Source organism: Ambystoma mexicanum, chromosome 12, assembly GCF_040938575.1.
Source record: "Ambystoma mexicanum isolate Mex_15411 chromosome 12, UKY_AmexF1_1, whole genome shotgun sequence".
Classification (NCBI taxonomy): domain Eukaryota; kingdom Metazoa; phylum Chordata; class Amphibia; order Caudata; family Ambystomatidae; genus Ambystoma; species Ambystoma mexicanum.
Window position 1 is genome coordinate 138,832,676 of NC_090936.1, and position 17,621 is coordinate 138,850,296.

The 17,621-nt window shown below is 47.9% G+C and overlaps 1 protein-coding gene across 1 annotated transcript in view; it reads left to right on the plus strand.

Moving 5' to 3' along the window:
- RIBC2 (RIB43A domain with coiled-coils 2) overlaps positions 1-17,621 on the plus strand; it is a 387,543-nt gene that overhangs the window by 143,897 nt on the left and 226,025 nt on the right. The window contains exon 3 of the mRNA XM_069628178.1: positions 8,121-8,465. Coding sequence (XP_069484279.1) covers positions 8,121-8,465 — 345 coding nt within the window. The remainder of the gene's footprint in view (positions 1-8,120; positions 8,466-17,621) is intronic.

Below are 17,621 nucleotides of genomic sequence, written 5' to 3' on the forward strand. Positions count from 1 at the left end.
ACAAAATGGCTGCGCCCCTGTGCTTGCTTTTTCGAATTTTGAGCTTGAATAGCTCAAAATTTTACATAGGAAGTTTTAAAACGGAGGATGCTAGTATTTTTTTTTTTTTATGTGGCCTATCTATTTTTTAAATAAAAATTTTTACTAGACAATCTCTTTAAGGCAGCCCAAGCTGCTTTTGAGCCTCTGAGATACTGCTGGCCAGATACTTGTGTTTCAGTGTATCTGACCAGCAGTATCTCGGAGGCTCAAAAGCACTGCATGCCGCAAACATATGTCAGAAAATATGGCAGGCAGTACTTCCCACTGCTGGAGGCAGGAGAACTAGGCCTCAGTGTTCACCGCATGTAGCACTGTGAACCTGGGCTGGGCTGAGCTGATGGTTCATGCAGGCTCTGCCCTGGGCTCGGCAACGCAGATGTGTGAAGGTGGCGTTGTGTGCCTATCACTCCACCCACACACATTACGTGATTATGATTTCCATTGGCTGAGAAACAGCCAATGGAAATACTGTTACCATGTAAGGCAGTTATTTATTTTATTTATTTCCACTACTACAACGTGCCTTGCACGGTAACAGTATTTCCATTGGCTGTTTCTCAGCCAATGTAAATCGTAATGTGTGTGGACTACAATTCCTACCCTGAAACTGCAGCCACAATGCCTGCTGCGTATAAAATAAATACAAAACGTACAAAAGTAACCCTGATGCTTTGTCTGTGCTCTTGGGCTTCGAGGGCCACATAAAATGGCTTGGAGGGCCGCATGTTGGACAACCCTGCTCTAGGGAGATCAGGTTTTCAAGATGCTCCCTGGCCTGTGGGCTCACGCATGACATGGGAATCTCCTCTAGGAGGGAATGCACCACCTGTTCATCGTGCAGTTGTTCTGCCATATATAGGGTGCCATAGAATCTTGAAGACTTTAAGGATCTCGTGGTCAGCCCACAGCGGGGAGCCCTGCTCGTCATGAATGCAATCTACCTGAGCCTGTATGCCCTCCGATTGGGTTAGCTTAGCCAGTGTTCTTCCCGGCCTTTCTCCCTCTCCATATCTCCTGGCTGCCTGTGGGCGTGTGAAATAACGTATTTCCCTAAGCGCATGTGCCTCGAGGAGTTCCAACTCAGCCCGTATCTGCGCTAATGTATCAGGACTCGAAAAAGTTGAATACTCCTACTCTAAGTCTTGAAGTTTGGCTTCTGAACACTGAATTACTTTCAATATACCCGCTTACCTTGATATGCACATACCTCAGATATTTACCTTACAGGCTTCCTATCTTAGCCCCACAGTTGTGGCATGCGGCTCATTGCAAATGAAGAATGTTTCAATGTCCCAACGGATCCCTATTTTAAACACAATATCAGAGAGCGCCCCAGACTTAAACCGCCAGGAGTTGCGGGGTCCAGGTGCCGACCCCATAACTACTGATGGCATCACTGGTGAGTGATCAGATAGTGTGCAGGGCTGTATCACTGCGTCTCTGACGTTACCCATCAGGGAACTCGATACTAAGAACAGATCTATCCATGATGAGCTATTATGCACAGAGGAATTGTATGTATACTGCCTCTCTTGCGCATGCAGCATTCTCCACACATCTCGCACCTTCAATGAGGTCATATGTGAAAGAAATCCACGTGCCGATCGTGATGGGGTCTAGGGGCCGTCCTTGTTCTGCCCCACACTGTGTTGAGTATCATGTTCATATCACCCCCATATGACCGTAATCCCAATAAAACCCATCATAATCGATACCACATTGATATGATATGATATAATAGTTTATGTATTTTGCGCCTATACACAATGGGCCTCATTACGACCCAGGCGGTAAGTTACCGCCTGGGCCGTGACTTTACCACCATGGCGTAAACTACGTTTACGCCATGGTGGTTGGCGGACTTACCGCCCCATTCCGACTTTGGCGGGGCGGTAAGTCCCCAATCCCCATTTACCCTTCCCCATTCCCATTTTTGCCCCATAGGGCATAATGGGAGTGGGGAAGGCGTTAATTACGCCACCGTAAATTACGGTGGCGTAATTAACTCCATGGTCCCTTAGCGCCATGGATTTTAACACCTGCTAAAAGCAAGTGTTAAATCCGCCATGGCGCTAAGGGACCTCGTACTCAGGCGGTAAGGGTCGGCGCTGTTTACGCTGCCGTAAACCCCTTACCGCCTGGGTCGTAATGAGGCCCAATGTGTTTCAAAGCACTTCAAGGCAAGGGAGAGAACAAGGGAAAATATAATGACATTCTTACAGGCCATGAACAGTAAGGTTGTAAAATTAACTATCGTACTCGGCCTGACGACATTTCAGATAGTGCAAGAGCTAAGACATAGATAAGGAAGGGAGGAGGAGAGTGGGAAGGAAATGGAACCAGACAGGCGACTACCATTATAGGCTTGACGGCATTTCAGATTGTGCTGGAGGTGGTCAGGGGGGGCACAAGTAAGGGGAGGGAGGAGGAGACAGACGAGGTTGCTATCATACTAGGTCCAGGAACAATTCTGATAGAGTAAGTGCATAGAGGGGAGGAGATAGGAAAATGGAGCATTGACAGAAAATGTAGGCTTGTCAACATTGGGACAGTATGTATTAACCAACAGGTACTCGGCACCAGCAAATGTACAATGCAGTATGACATATCTACCTTTCGGGTCTATATAGTTCTTTTTCAAAGTGAACTTAACAGATTTGTGAATCATTGTCATAACATGGCTAGCTTGAAGAATAGGTTGTAAAGAATCGGTTCGCTCCCCATGTTGGTGCTATACCAGTTGCCGCTTCCCTCGTGGCATGTGTCTCCTGTAGGAGAAGTATTTTAATCTCATGTCTTTGCGCATATGCCATGATTCTATATGCTTGGGTGTAGTTTCCCAATCCTCTAACATTACAAGAATTCAATTTAGTCTCCATCACGCCTCTTAGGGGATGTCCCATGATTTCCCTGGCACTACCTCGGGTGTTAGGTCTGTATCACCCATGTGCTTACCATCAACCCTGTCCTCTGCTGCCAAACATTTTCCCATTTCTGTTAATCTGCTGGGTTTGGTTTCGCAATTAGTGTCCAGCCTTACATTTGATCTTGAATCAGACAAACAACTCACCCCCCTCCCACCCACCCACACTGCCCCCCAACCTAGCAGTGTAATCTTCCCTCCCTCGGTCCCTCCCCCCCTGGCTCCCTCCCTCCACCCTCTATACGGCCTATTCCAACTTGGCCTCTCCCCTAGTCTAGACATGACATAAACTGTTAGCAACTGCTGTGGGGTAAGCTGTCACCACCATGACCCGCTTTGTAATTATAACACTATATCCCACTTTTCCCATTTCTTGTTGTAGCGGGGTGCGTTGCGTTTACCATAATCTCGCCGGGCAATTCGGATACCACTTGGTGCGTTTCAGAGTGTGTGCTCAGTTTGGTGGTGGATTGTCTTCAGCCGCTCAGGACTGTGTGTTATCGGTATCGGGATCTGAGATTCAATGAATTTGACTGCCTCGTCCGGAACCATAAAAAAATAGTTGGCCACGAAACTGGAATTTTAGACGAGCTGGGAATAGCATGGCATATTGAATCTTGCGACTGCGTAGCAGTTGTTTAACTCCGATGAACTGGCGTCGTTTGTTTTGGACTGGTATGGAGAAGTCGGGGAAGAGTTTGATTATTTGGGATCCCATTCCCAATTCATTTTTTTCCCTGGCAAGGCGAAGAAGAAGGTTTCTGTCGTAGTAACTAAGGATCTTTGCTATTATAGGACACAGGAAGTCGCCAGGCTTTGGTCTAGGTCTCAATGCTCGGTACGCACGCTCAACAGCAAAGAAGGGGGAGGTGGCCGGAGAACCCAAGAGTTCCTTGAGTAGATTCTCAACTGCCTGCTCCATACTTCCTGACAGGGTATCCTCGGGCACCCCGACTATCCTGATGTTATTCCTCCTGGAACGGGACTCCAAGTCATCGCATTTGGCCTTTACCATTTTCATATCTTTCACCAATGAGGATACTGTACTCTGGAGGTCTTGCACTGTGTCCTCCATCGCTCCGATCCTAGTTTCGGCTTCTGTTATGCGTCCAGCTTCCCTGTCTAGTTGCGTTCCCATAAATGGGACATTAGCCGTAATGTCATCCAGCTTCTCATGGACGGCTGCGAATCCTTTCGCCATGGCCTCCATCATATGCGTGTGGTCCGAGGGCTGGCTCAGTATTGGCAGTGGTTGCTCTTTTTGCAAGTTCGTTTAGGGGACTGGACTACCCCGTGCACTAGCCATTCTGAATTTACCCATGGCTCCAGTCTTCTTGCCTCCCCCTGCGCCTCTAGTCATTATGATATGGTCAGAAGAAAGCTTTTCACCCACCTCCAGTTACACAGGGGTGCCTCAGGCTGGACTAGGTTCCCAGATCCTGCGCTGTACCTCGATTTAGGGGGCGCTGTCCCAATTCTTTGCACAGGCACTATTATATCAGAGGATGGGGGACTATCAATGAGTATTCAGCCGTCTGCACAGCACAGGATCTGAAGGAGAGGCGTTCCCCCTCCGCTCCCGCCACTGCAAAATAGTGATAGTTCCAGCCCTGGAGCACCTTGCCCCCCATAATGCTGGTTGGTTAGGTTTATCTCGGTTGAGGTGTATCACATCATGATCGGTTCTGTGGGGAGCAGGTTCCGCAAATCCGAAGTAGGGGGGGGGGGCCTTCTGTGTTCAAGAGGTATACAGTTACCCCAGTGTCTGGTGCCCCACACCCCGTTCTCCTTGCAATGCCTGGTCAGTCCCCCCACTCAGTCCTGTTAGTCAGGGGATACTAGAGTTCACTTCTCGTGAGTTTGTGCAGAGTATGTGCCCTGCCCCACTGCGCCCCGTGCCCCAATGCCCTTCAATCCCCTATGGGGGCCTTAGTAGCGCCGTTGGCGGTATCTGGTAGGGCAGTAGCGTGTGGGGGACAGCCGGTAGTTACGGACGGATACGGCACAGCGCAGGGCTGCAATGGGAACCAACCCTTCTCTGCCCCCTTCGCCACCTGCAGCAATGACTTGGATAGCGGGGCCTAATTCAAGCAGTTATGTCTTTGTGCTGACTTTCAGATCCCTGCTCTGTAGCATACACCTTACCTGTGGATCAGGGCTCAGAATCGATGGCCCAGGAGCGAGACTTCCAGTCAGCTATCGGCAGCAAAATGGGCGTGGCCTCAATGGGATCAGGCAAAGCAGTGTCACACACCGGACCACCAGCGAAATATGAGGTTATCGCTGAGTCCGCGCGAAGGCGTCTTCCCCCTCCTCATGCGACCCACTCCACCTGCATGCCGATGGTGTCGTTCCGTGTCCAGGACCGCGCCTCTCACTACAGCAATATGGCGCTGCACTGCCGCCGGCAGGTAGTTACAGAGTTTGCACAAGTTCCAGGCACGTCTCCAAGTTGGGAGTCCGCCTCTGCAATTCAATGACTCCTCCAGTCCCAGCTACGTATGTTGCAGCAATATGATACACTCCGCCCGGACCAGGGCAGCACTCACCAGCGAGCTCCCGGGCAGCACACAGGACAGCCCGCCTCACACCCGGACTCTTTGACGTGGACCCAGGTATCCAGCCGGGTCCTCGCAGCTCCTCGTCACACGGGCTGGAATTTTCACCAGTTTGGGCTGCTCGCAGATCTTAACGACAGACAGCAAAGCCAACCGTCGTCCTGAGGCCAAGGCAGTACAAGCAGCGCCCACCTTGCTCCAATATCATGGTCCAGATCTGCTTATGTTATGCGGGCCTATGGCGCGCCTCAACCACGGTATCGCGCCTGGGTCCGAGTGGTCCCCTCTCGGTCTGGTTGTGGCCTCTACATCACTCCACTGCACAGGCAACAGCCTCGGAAGCCTCCCAGAGCCACACTCCCACACCGGCCTTCAGCCCGCACATGGAGTTCCCTTCGGCTGCGGGAATGGCGTCACTGCAGCCCGTCCCTCTTTCTCTGTCACCACAGCCGCGTCTCTCCTGCACCAATTTCGGTCAGGATTGCACGCACTTGTAGCCTCTGACTTCGGGCAGCCACATTCTGAATTTATTTTACAATTCTTGTTGGGAAGGAGGTGGATTGCATACGGATATTGCGGATCAAAGCAGAGCGACAGGAGGTTAGACCTTCATCCGTTCGCTGCTCAACAGTGCCCCTGCGGATTTGTTTTTAAGTCTGTATCTTATATGCTGTGGTTATTGATACTCAAATGTCTCTGTTTAGAAAATATATTTCTTTCAGTTATCTTCCCTGATAGTGTCCTGAGACTTCCTTCATGAGCTCCTGTAGCACTTCCCATATAGTTGTGGGCCATGTATTCTTTAATGCCAGCTTTAAGACAGTTTTATTTCACATTCTTTCTCACCCTTGTGTCTTTACTTGTATATCTTTTATATTCTTGAGGGTTAATCTTCCCTAGCTTTTATGACTTCATGCCAATTATGATTCCACCTCTTCTGGGTTCTTGGTATTGGATTGTCTCTTTGCTGATCCTGTTTGCTTAACAGTCTCTTTTCACAACACTTGTTACACTTATTTGCGGTGGGTAGTCTGCTCTCTTTAAGCATCTCCACCTGGGGGTTTCTCCCTTCCTGACAGGGGATTCCCTTACACTCTTTATCTCTCTCCCAAACACTGTTATTCGTCAAGTGCTATAATGATTGCATGTATCTCCAATTCTGCTTATTTAATGTTCGACTTTCATACTTGTTACTTTGAGAAGTTTCTCCTCTCTCAATATGTTGCCCCAGATGGGCTCAGCGTGCACTCGGGTATTCAGCTTCTCAGTTTCTCTTCTCTGTGTCTGGTTTCTCCTGCGTCGCGTTCTGCTTCTCTGCAGTGGGATGCCATCTATGGACATCGGCAGCAGGGAACTCGTAGTACTCTCTTCTTGGAAGATCTCAGCATTGTTAGCTGGCCCCCTTGCCCACTGCGATGTAGCTGTGATCACGCCAGCACCTTGCATGGGTCTTGGGTTCCCGTTCAGGCAATGGTGGTGCCGTTGCAGGATTCGTCAGCCCTCTGGCGTGTCTGTCTGGTGTTCCTCGCCTGATGAAAAGTCACAGGCTCTGCAGCTTTGTTTTTCTCCACCTCTCCAAGGTGTAATTACGTCAGGGGACTTCCCCCCGTGTACTATGCTCATTCTCCTCACAAGAATTACTGGTCCCAATTATATACACGTCTCCTTTTAAAGAGACATTTCCTTTCCTTTGTATGGTTGGTTTGTTCCCACATTGCCTGAAGCCAAATATAAGGATAACAGATTAGTCTTCGTAGCTGGCAGTCCCATATAGGCAGATATGGTATTTGATCTAGGGAGTTCCTCATCGGAACAGGAGTCCTTGTCCCCTAAGAGGGGAGTCACTCCCATTGAGGTCCCACATGCCCAGACCCCTAAGGAGGATCTTGCAAAGCGGGCTCACCTCCCTAGCCTCAAAGGGCGTGGCTCCCCCTTGGGGAGAAAGAGCAAATAGCCACTCTTCATCACAACACACCCAATCCAGAGAGTCTGATAGAGTTTAAGAGAGCACTCATGGGAAGGGGATCCAGGAGAGATCGGAGTTGGTGAAAGGCCTTTTGAAATGTGTAGTTACCTTTGAACATTTAGTTTGTTATGACCTACCTACTCATCCTGACAATTTAGTGGAACTTTACTCCTTCCCTGTTTATTTTGCACCCTTAATGTCAAATATCCCAAATAAATCACTTAAAATTGAGTACATTATTTATGTCAAGTCATTAGATGCCATGCCTCATATAAGAAAATAGTCAGGGAAAAAAGACTTCCGATTCTGTGTTCCGCTCAATGTTATAGAGGGCCCTTTATGAATGTTAGGTGTGTCACTCATGCAGTAATTATTCTAAGAAGCAGTCACTTAAGCTGCATGGAACTTGTGAAGATTCCAGGCAAAGTACGTTGTTGTCTAGCTCTCCTGTTAAATAGATGGTGAAATGGCCTGAAGTGCTAGACAGTGTATTACTGCTACAGCTGGAACAAAACTAGCATTTATACATGACATAGCCTTAAACAATAGATATATGTCTTGGATTTAAGTGGAGATGGAGTAGATAAAAGTCATTGTGTGATACCATAAATGTTTTCTCTTTTCCTTTTAGCTAAGCAAATGTTGCAGAATGACCAAATTGCCTGCTTACTGGATGAACGGCAAAAAGAGGACATATTGCGCCTTAACAAAGCTGTCGCAGATTTCCAGCAATGCTTTCAGAAGCGTGAAGACCGCCGGGAGTTTGATCTGTATGACCCTCAGGGTCTGAAGAAAGAACTGCCTGCCCGAATCTCTGATAAAGACCCTCGATGCACTGTGTCAGGTGTGCAGCAACTTCTTGGAGAAGATATAAACCAACCGCAGAGGCAAAAATTTCAGCAAGAGCAATTTCGAGAATGGTCGCTCCAACAACAGAAAGAGTTTGATAAAGCAAGAGTGGAAAAGAAATGTGCAGGTGCAGTAAATTGTAGTTATTTTTATTTATATAGTTATATATAGTCTGAACTAGGTGCCCCAAAGGATGTCAATGTTTTGCAATTATCTGCTAATCTTAAAGGCAAACAACTAAGATCAAACTTTTGACCCAAAAGGTCCCCATGAAGCATGGTGTTAGAATACTTAAAGTAATTGACTTAAAAGAGGTCCGAGATGATTTGGATATCAATTTATCCAACATGTGTAGTTAACAGCAACACATTGTCATTGGTTTAAGCACATTCAATAAGAGTGGAGGATGATTACTGTTGCTAATCTGCCTGTCCCACATAATCTTAGTTGAGATTCCTGAGGGGATGCAAATGAGGGCGAAGGTAGAGTTGGAGATTAGAATATGACGGCATTGTGAGGCATGACTGCATTGTATTTCCCAGGAACGAATGAGCTGCAGTTTCTATCCTTTGGATTCTGAGCTAGTAATATATATCTTTTGAATATGGGCTGATACATTCAGTGTACATGTTGAGACTAAGTGGCTAAGGTGGCCTCGGGAGGGTTTGGTCTTTCTGATGGGTATGGGAGATCTGGGGGTATAGTATTGTAGTCATTTATCTAGCGCCAGTTCCTCATTTGTATGGCCTCAATGCGCTTTGTGGTTGCAATGCCCTCAGGCACTGAAGTCCAGGGTATGGGAAAATTCCAAGGGTTTATTTTAAGATGCATGTGTGCATTCTGCCAGGATTAGGATTTAGGAGGGCTGGCTAGGCTCCAGTAAGCAACCCAGAGGTCAGGCATGTGGGCGGGTGCTGTCGTGGATAAGACAGATAGTGCAGGAGACTTGATGTGTACCCAGCTAGACCGAATTTGTCGTAGGTTGTCGCTGTATACTAACGGTAGAGGTGCTGAGGCACGCCAGGGGTTTCAATGCAGACAGCTATGTGAACAGCTATGCTGAATTTGACATAGCCGTAAGCTACATTCTAGAGTGCATGGATGGTGAGCCGTGCCTGCGTCATGTGTCCACAGACGTTGTGCAATTTATACATACCTTAAACTCGGACTGATGTCGCTGTCCAAGGTCTCCCAAGGTGATATGGTGGTCATTCGAGTGTATCTTCTGATGTGGATAGCATACTACCATTGGGAAGGGCCTGGCTGGTGGCATACTTTGAGTGCAGTACCAAATACATTGAATAGACTTATTTGAAATATTGCAGGCCCTGTTCTCCTCAGGACAGCAGTCCTACGCTGAATCCACTTTACCAGAAGCCGTGCCTTTTGTAGGTAGAGGCTACATTTAATCTGTAACACCACTCCACTGTAAATCTGCCTTTACTACAGGAATAAGAACGCGATGTGAGCAGTTTTCCCTTCTTTTCCCACTCAACCAGTCACATTTGAAGTACTGAACAACACTATTGTAGCACAGGGAGAAGGGAGTCTGGTCTCCTCTCTATACGCTAAAATGAATATAATAAATATATAAACCCTGATGAGTCTTCTACGCTGGCCAAAAGTGAATGGAAACGATCCTTCTCTTGCTCTATAATGGATGCACACTACTCACGTATGTCCCCCAAGTTAAGCAAAACACCAGATTCAAGCGTATTACATTTTAATTTCTACACCAGGCCTATTATACCATGGTCCGGTTCAAACATGCCCTGACTAAGCGCACTTGCAACAGGTGTCACTATGCTAACAATTATTTTCTTCAACTAGCCTGGACTTCTTTGGAAATTAAAAAATTCAGAAATAAGCACAATTACTTAAGAAGTTCTGTTGAGTCTGACCAAGAGGTCTCTCCTCACGCCCAGAAACCCACTGGCCTGCTGCTCATGGTGGCTCGCAGGTGCATTGCCAGGAGGTGGAATAGAACATCTGCTCCTACAACTGTAACATGGTTTAGGGATATATCTTACTGTTGAGACATAGATGGGTGCTACATCCAGACAACCCCACAAACTACCAAGCCCATCGATATCTGTACTCTGTACATAATCTATTTGCTCAAATCACCCATACAGGGGAATGGTGTCCAATACTCATTCGTTGAAGCAAGATGTTGGACTTTGTACCCTTGCATGTTACAAATGATGATGCATGTCTAACTCGATCCTTTCAAGTATCTAGCCGTAGACTGGATGCACTGGGATTGCTGCAGTATGCATTCTGTTTGTTTCATTGTTCTTGTTTACTTTCCTCATCTTTATCATTGTTTACAGTATTGAAAAACGATAAAGGTTTAAAACACGTATGCTTATTACGTTTTGTTATCGTGACTTCTTTTTGCTTTCTAACTCTGCCTTGGGTGGTTTTGGAACTTTCAAACGCCTTACTGTTTGTATGTACATATTTTAGGTATTAAAGGATTACAAGGGTAATAATGATGTTCGCTCTGGGTTGGAGTTCTATGATGACAATATTACATTTAAACATTTAAAAGGAGATTAACCTGGCATCTTGCACTTTACAGCAATAGTTCCTTTGGTCTCAAACTCAATGGGGTAACAACTCACGTACATACCCGATAAATACTACATTTACATGTTCTTTTTTCGAGCACCTGGTGGTAGGGCTACTGTTTTAGGTAATTTGATTTCCTCCTCCTCTTCCATCATTTCCTGGGCACTTTCTTCAATAGGTCCCCCATCGCCAGCCGGATCTTCACTGTGTTCTTCTTTGTGATCCCACGTTTCTTCGGGAGACGTTTCGGTCACACCATTTTCAACAATATGTTCTGAGGATAGGGGGGTAAGTTTATCAATGTGGCCATACACTATGATCTTTTTCTGTGTGTACCTCCAATTGTAAAATCGTACATTCCATGCATTTACACAGAAAACTGATGATAAAAAACATGATTTATTCATTATTCCGAAAGAATATTTTAAAAAAACGTTTTTAATCAAATGTCTATAAAAAAACAATTCTACATACCAATTGGCACCATATTATAATATACTTCTGTCCCTTCAAATTAAGAGTATCACTTCATGCATTCATTCATATTAGCTCATCTGTGCACTGTAAATACAGTGTACATTCTCAATAGCAAAACATTAATAAACAAATAAATACCCCAAAATCCTAACCAGCCTTACATAAGCCAGTCCTCAATCCTCCACTGGGGTATGGAGGAGTAAGGACTGGCTTAGCTTTAGATTGAGGACTGGTTTATGTTGGGCTGGTTAGTATACCAACCTGACATAGGCCCCTCCTAAATCCTCTGCCATTATATGCCCAGTGGCGCAGGAGTGAGGAGGATCTTCTGAGATTGGGGTTTATGGTATTATTGTATTTACTGATATTGTATTTCCTGTTGTCCCCCCGTGTTGGGTCCTTTCTCCTTCTACCCAGGTGTCCCAAATCTAGGTGCTGCTACTGCATTTACTGCTTTTGTATTTACTGTTGCCCCCGTGTTAAGACCTTCGCCCTTTATCCAGGTATCCCAAATATAGGTGCGGCTATTGCCTTTACTGCTACTGTATTTACTGTGACCCCCCTGTGTTAGGCCCTTTCTCCCTCTAGCCAGGTGCCCCAAACTTAGGTGCTGCCATTGCATTTATTGTGGCTGCATTTACTGTCCCCCCCCCCCGTGCTTGGCCCTCTCTCCGCCCAAGTGTCCCTCTATCTAGGTGTCCCATACCTAAGTGCTGCTAAGGCATTATAGCTCAATACACTTCCTGCCATCTTAGTCTAAAGAGCCTCAACACTGATAACTTTCCCTCCTAGCCCTGGACGTGTCACTACTCTCTGACCCCCCACATCGCTCAGCTGCTCGAATGCTCCATCCCACAACCATGACTGACTTCCCTTCCCTGACGGAGATACCTCAACAGCAAAGACTGCTGCTCCACCCCTCAACCGTGCCCCTTTTGCACCACTCCCACCCCCCCTTAATCCATCCCTCCGGGTGTACCCCTGCGGTACTAGCACCTTCCTTCAGGAACCCCCCCTACACCGCACATCGACTCGCCACCTTTGAACCCGCCACCCAAACACCAGTACACTCAGAACCCCCTCCCATACCCCCATTTGCCAACCCGCCTCCAACTCTGAGATCAGAGGAGCGCTCTAGTGCGCCAAACATCTTGCACCCCACTCCCTCATCCAAACTCTCCTGCCCTTCCTGACCCCCACCTTCCATCCGCCCCCCAATCCACCACCCATACCCCCAGCCCAATTTCCAACCCACAAGCCAGAGGAGCTCTCTGGCGCTCCAAACACCACAAATACCCCCAACACCACTATAGCATAGGTGCTGTCACCCAAGAACCCCCCCAGACCATCCACCCATGCCCCTCCAGCCCATGGCAAAACCCCTTTGACACCCCCAATAGCACCCTCCCTCTCGTCTAGAGCTCCACGTTATACTGACATTGTCACGCGAAAACTCCCACATGCCACAAACTCTGCATAACTTGGAGCCCCCAGTCCTCGTGCTACCCCGTGATACCCTCTCGCCCTACCTCCCTCACCGCCCTCTCCCCCATGCTCTGCTCCTACTCGACCCCCACTCACAGACCTCCCTCTTCAAACCCTTTCCCATCTCTCAAAATAGCAGGTCTTGCCCTTTCTATATCAGCTGCTTCGTCCCCTTTTCCCTCTGACCCCCCTACACACTTTTACCCCTCTTGCAGCCAGACCTGGAAAGCGCAGAAAAGGTGACCGGCCCACTCCCTCGACCCTCCTCACCTCACCACTTCTTTATCGGTCCATCCTCCCATCCCTCCACACCGGCCATCAAGCCCTCCCCTCCCCTTGCCCCCTGTCTCCATCCCCTTGAACTCTACCTCACCCAGTACCCCTAAACCCATAGCGCCCCCATGACTTGAACTGCTAACAACCTGCCCAACACCACTCACCACATGTGCACCACTCACCTCCATCCCCTCCCCCGCGGATCCTACCCTCCACGTCTCTCGCACACTGACCACTGCCCACCTACTCTTCCCACGCCCCATTGACCTAACCAACTCAACTCCCCCCGAAGAGTACCTATGTCCCAACCACCCACTACCACTCCCCAGTTAGTTTCAACTAACCAAACTAATCCAACCACACCCTACACTGAAAAGGACACCTATGTGCACCGAACAATCCCAGCAACGAGCGTAAAGAAAACCACCTCACCTCATGAAATCGCATGCCTACTCTTCAATCCCGCTCCGGTGCGAGAAACAGACACAACATCTTTGACCTCCTATCCTCTGACAACCCTGACCTCACCTTCATCACTGAAACTTGGTTCTCCAACGATTTTGCACCTTTCATGCACAAGGCATTCTCCTCTGGCTACTCGCTTATCTCACACAACAGACCTTCCAGAGGTGGCGTAGTTGCAATCCTCTACAAACCTCACTTCACCATCTCACTCACTGAAACCCAGATATGCAATGCTAACTGTGAATCCCTTCTAGTAAAACTCTAACTTTCATCAACAGTCACTCACAGCTTCCTACTTGTTTACAGGCTCCTGGTTATGACAGACATTTTGCTAACAATCTCTGTGACGCAATAGCCACCATTCAGGTAAATCACCTAACACTCACACTACTAGAAGATTTTAATATATTGTTCGATGTGCCAAACAACCTCATGACCCATCCCCTGGTCGACAGTCTAGAGGCACTCAACCTGTCCCGACATACCACGAGCTCAACCCACTCTTGTGGTCACAGCCTCAATGCGATCTTCAGCTCCTATGACCTTGTCTCCATATATAGTCGTAAACCGCTTATCTGGACAGACCACTCTGCAATCCCTTTCACTGTCCACTCACCAGCCCCTACCACTATGACTCCCCCGAAGCCTACACACGATCACACATGCTGGAACAAAGTCAGGATACTTCCGGACCTTGCCGAAGTCCTTCTACTCAGTCTTCCAGCATCGACAGTTATGATAGACCCATAACTGTCGAATCCTTTGACTCCAGGCTCAACAAATCACTGCTTTCTCTCACCCCCTAATGCCCCACAGCCTCTCGCACAGGACCGTCCCCCAAATGGTTCACACCCCACCTGAAGACTTTCAAAAGTCAAAATAACTCTCTTGGGAGCAAATGGCGAGCATCTAATATCACTCTCAGCAGATCTGTGTACGCCCACCACCACCGTAACTACAAATCCGAGATCCGAAAGGCCAAAAAGGCCTATTACAATAAACTAATCCTGAACTGTCGCAGAAGCAAAGAACTCCACATGATCATCTCTGAATTTGTGAAACCCACCTGCACCTCTGCCCAATTCACACCCACACAATCGCCCTGCGACTCCGTCCCGCTACACTTCTACAACACTGCCCTTGACAAGTTGGCAACCCTCAATACCAAGCTGTCCACCCTTACCCCCTGCCCCATTCTACCCCTCCTGATTCAGTTACCCCAACTGCCGCAAAGCCAACTTTCGACTCTTTCCACCCCATCTCGAGGGACGAGTTCCTAGTTCTACTATCCAGCAGCAGACCCTCCAGTTCCTCACTTGACCCCTGTCCCACCCCTCTCCTGAAAGAAATATTCTCCTCTGCTTGTGCAGGAGAACAAGCGAGGTCCCTACTAAACGACTCCCTGACCTCTGGAATCATTCCGTAGGCCTTTAAAATGGTGCATATCAAACCACTTCTAAAAAAGGTATCTCAACCCCCTTGACCCTAAGATTTACAGGCCCTTCTCCAACACCCGATTCTTGGCGAAACTCATTAAACGAGCAGCGTACTCTCAGCTTAACCACTTTGTTGAAACCAACAAGCTACCTGACCCCACCCAATCAGGTTTCAGGCTGCACCATGGAACGGAAACAACACTTATTTAGATCTGGGATGTTCTCAAGGTCGCGGCAGACTCTGAGGGATGCGCTGCACTGATTCTCTTTGATCTGTCAGCCGCCTTTGACACTGTTAACCATTCCAGCCTCCTTGACCGTCTCCATTCCTTAGGAATCTGAGGTACTGCACTCAAATGGATTGCGTCCTTCCTCAACAACAGGAAACAAATTGCCTTTCTTCCCCCTTTTCTGTCTACGGCACGCTTTGTGAATACTGGAGTACCCCAAGGCACCTGCCTCTCTGCTCACCTCTTCAACCTCTACCCGATCACACTACCAGGAATCATCAGCGGGCACAACCTCACCTGCTACAACTATGCTGACTATGCCCAAATCATCCTAAGAATTCCCAAAAAATGCTCCAACCCACTTCCTGACCTCGAAGCTTGCCTCTGTGATATTGACCTATGGATGACAAGAAACCACCTCCTTCTGAATCCTGTAAAAACGGAGATCATGTTGTGCAGCAATACTGCCCTTCTTCAGCAACCACTCCCATGGCCCTCCGCCCATGGCACTCCTCCCACCCCATCCAAAATAGTCAAAAACTTTTGCTGCACTCTGGACTTTGGCCTAACCCTCTCCCGTCAGATCAATAATCAAAGTCCTGTCACTACCATCTCAAACTCCTGTGACGCATTTTCCCTTACCTCACTCACAACAGACACGCTGCTATTATGTCCATTGTTATGTCGAGACTAGACTATGCCAACTCCTTATACCTTCGAGCACTGCCTTAACAACTTAACAAACTCCAATTAGCCCAGAACGCTGCCACCAGACTCCTTCTTGGTTTAAGACACAGGGACCTCATCTCCACCGCTCTCTGCACCCATCACTGGCTCCCTGTGGGACGAAGGGCCACTTTCAAAACCCTATGCATTACACACCGAGCAGTGCACAAGACTGGCCCAGCATACTTAAAACTGAAGATTAAACCCTACATTCCATCACGCTCTCTGAGATCATGCACTGCCCTCTTCCTGCCCCCAATCCAACCAGGATTGGAGTGTCCGCCTTCTCGAACCTGGCTCCAACTCTGTGCAACTCACTCCCCCTGCACATTCGACACAACGAAGACTACATGGCCTTACGCAAAGTCCTAAAAACTTGGCTCTTCCCATAAACCTGACTACGACCATCTAAGGCCGCACCATTGCCGCAACCTCAATGTCATTACATTGGAAAGTAATTAGAGCCTGCAGTCAAATGATCAAAGATACCGCGCAAATAGACCCAGAAAGCGACCATTGAGTCAACAAGACAGAATTACGAACTGGACAATTCTGCTCCTGGCTGTGAATTCTACCTCGGAGTGAAATGACCGTGAAAACAACGGCTACCACCCCACCCAGACCCAGAATGCAACCAGGAAACTGTGGGCTCATAAGAATAGAACATCCACTCACTTCTCCTACCACTATGCTCACTCTCTACTTTACACCAACACACATTAGAGCGCAGCTATACCCCTCGATCGATTTGGCCTAGCTGCTCACATACGAACATTACTCCATGAATACCTCAACATCCTGCTAGAACGCAGCTATACCCCATTAAAAATCGGCCTATCTGCACACATAAACGCCCTACACAGGCCTAATGCCGCCAGAACGCAGTCTCTGAGACCACCCACAAGACTGCATACATTCGACTGACCTCTCACTATCATGGCACCTAATGTTAGAGTGCAGCTACCATCAGGCAATTGCATCAACTGCTCACATATTTGAGTGCACCCAAGCATTCTATGCTACCCTACTCACTCGACTGACCTGGACTATGATCCCCAAGGGCGTTCAACCCACAAACGCTTTGAGGTCATACCAATGATATATAGAGCACTATATTAATGCCAAATAACATAATTTATGGTATTGAGACTGCCTTATGTTAGGACTAAGGACTGGGTTTATGTTTGACTGGGTAGGATTTTTATGAATTATCTATGAGTGTCTTACTCTCAAGATTTTTATATTTATTTATTGGATATTTGCAAGGTGCCTGTACAACAAATGGTGTTTCAAGGTGCCAATATATAAAAAGGGGGGGCATGGGAGAAAGAAAACGATAACGGTCCTACTAGGCCTTGTGACATTCGGATTGTGCAAGTGCATTAACAAGAAGTGTGAGGAGACGGAGGAGGTGTGCCAGTCTGTGCGAATGCGAACTGCTAGGGTGGGAAGGGAAGTTCAGGGTAGAGAGGAGAGAGTGCAAGTAAACGGGGGTGGGAGGTGAAGGAGGGGAAAGAGGGTAATAGGGGCTAGGTGAGTGCTAAGGGGAGGCCAGGAGGGCAAGTTCCAGGGAATTGCATGGGGTGTAGGGTGAGGGTCCAAATACTAAGTGCG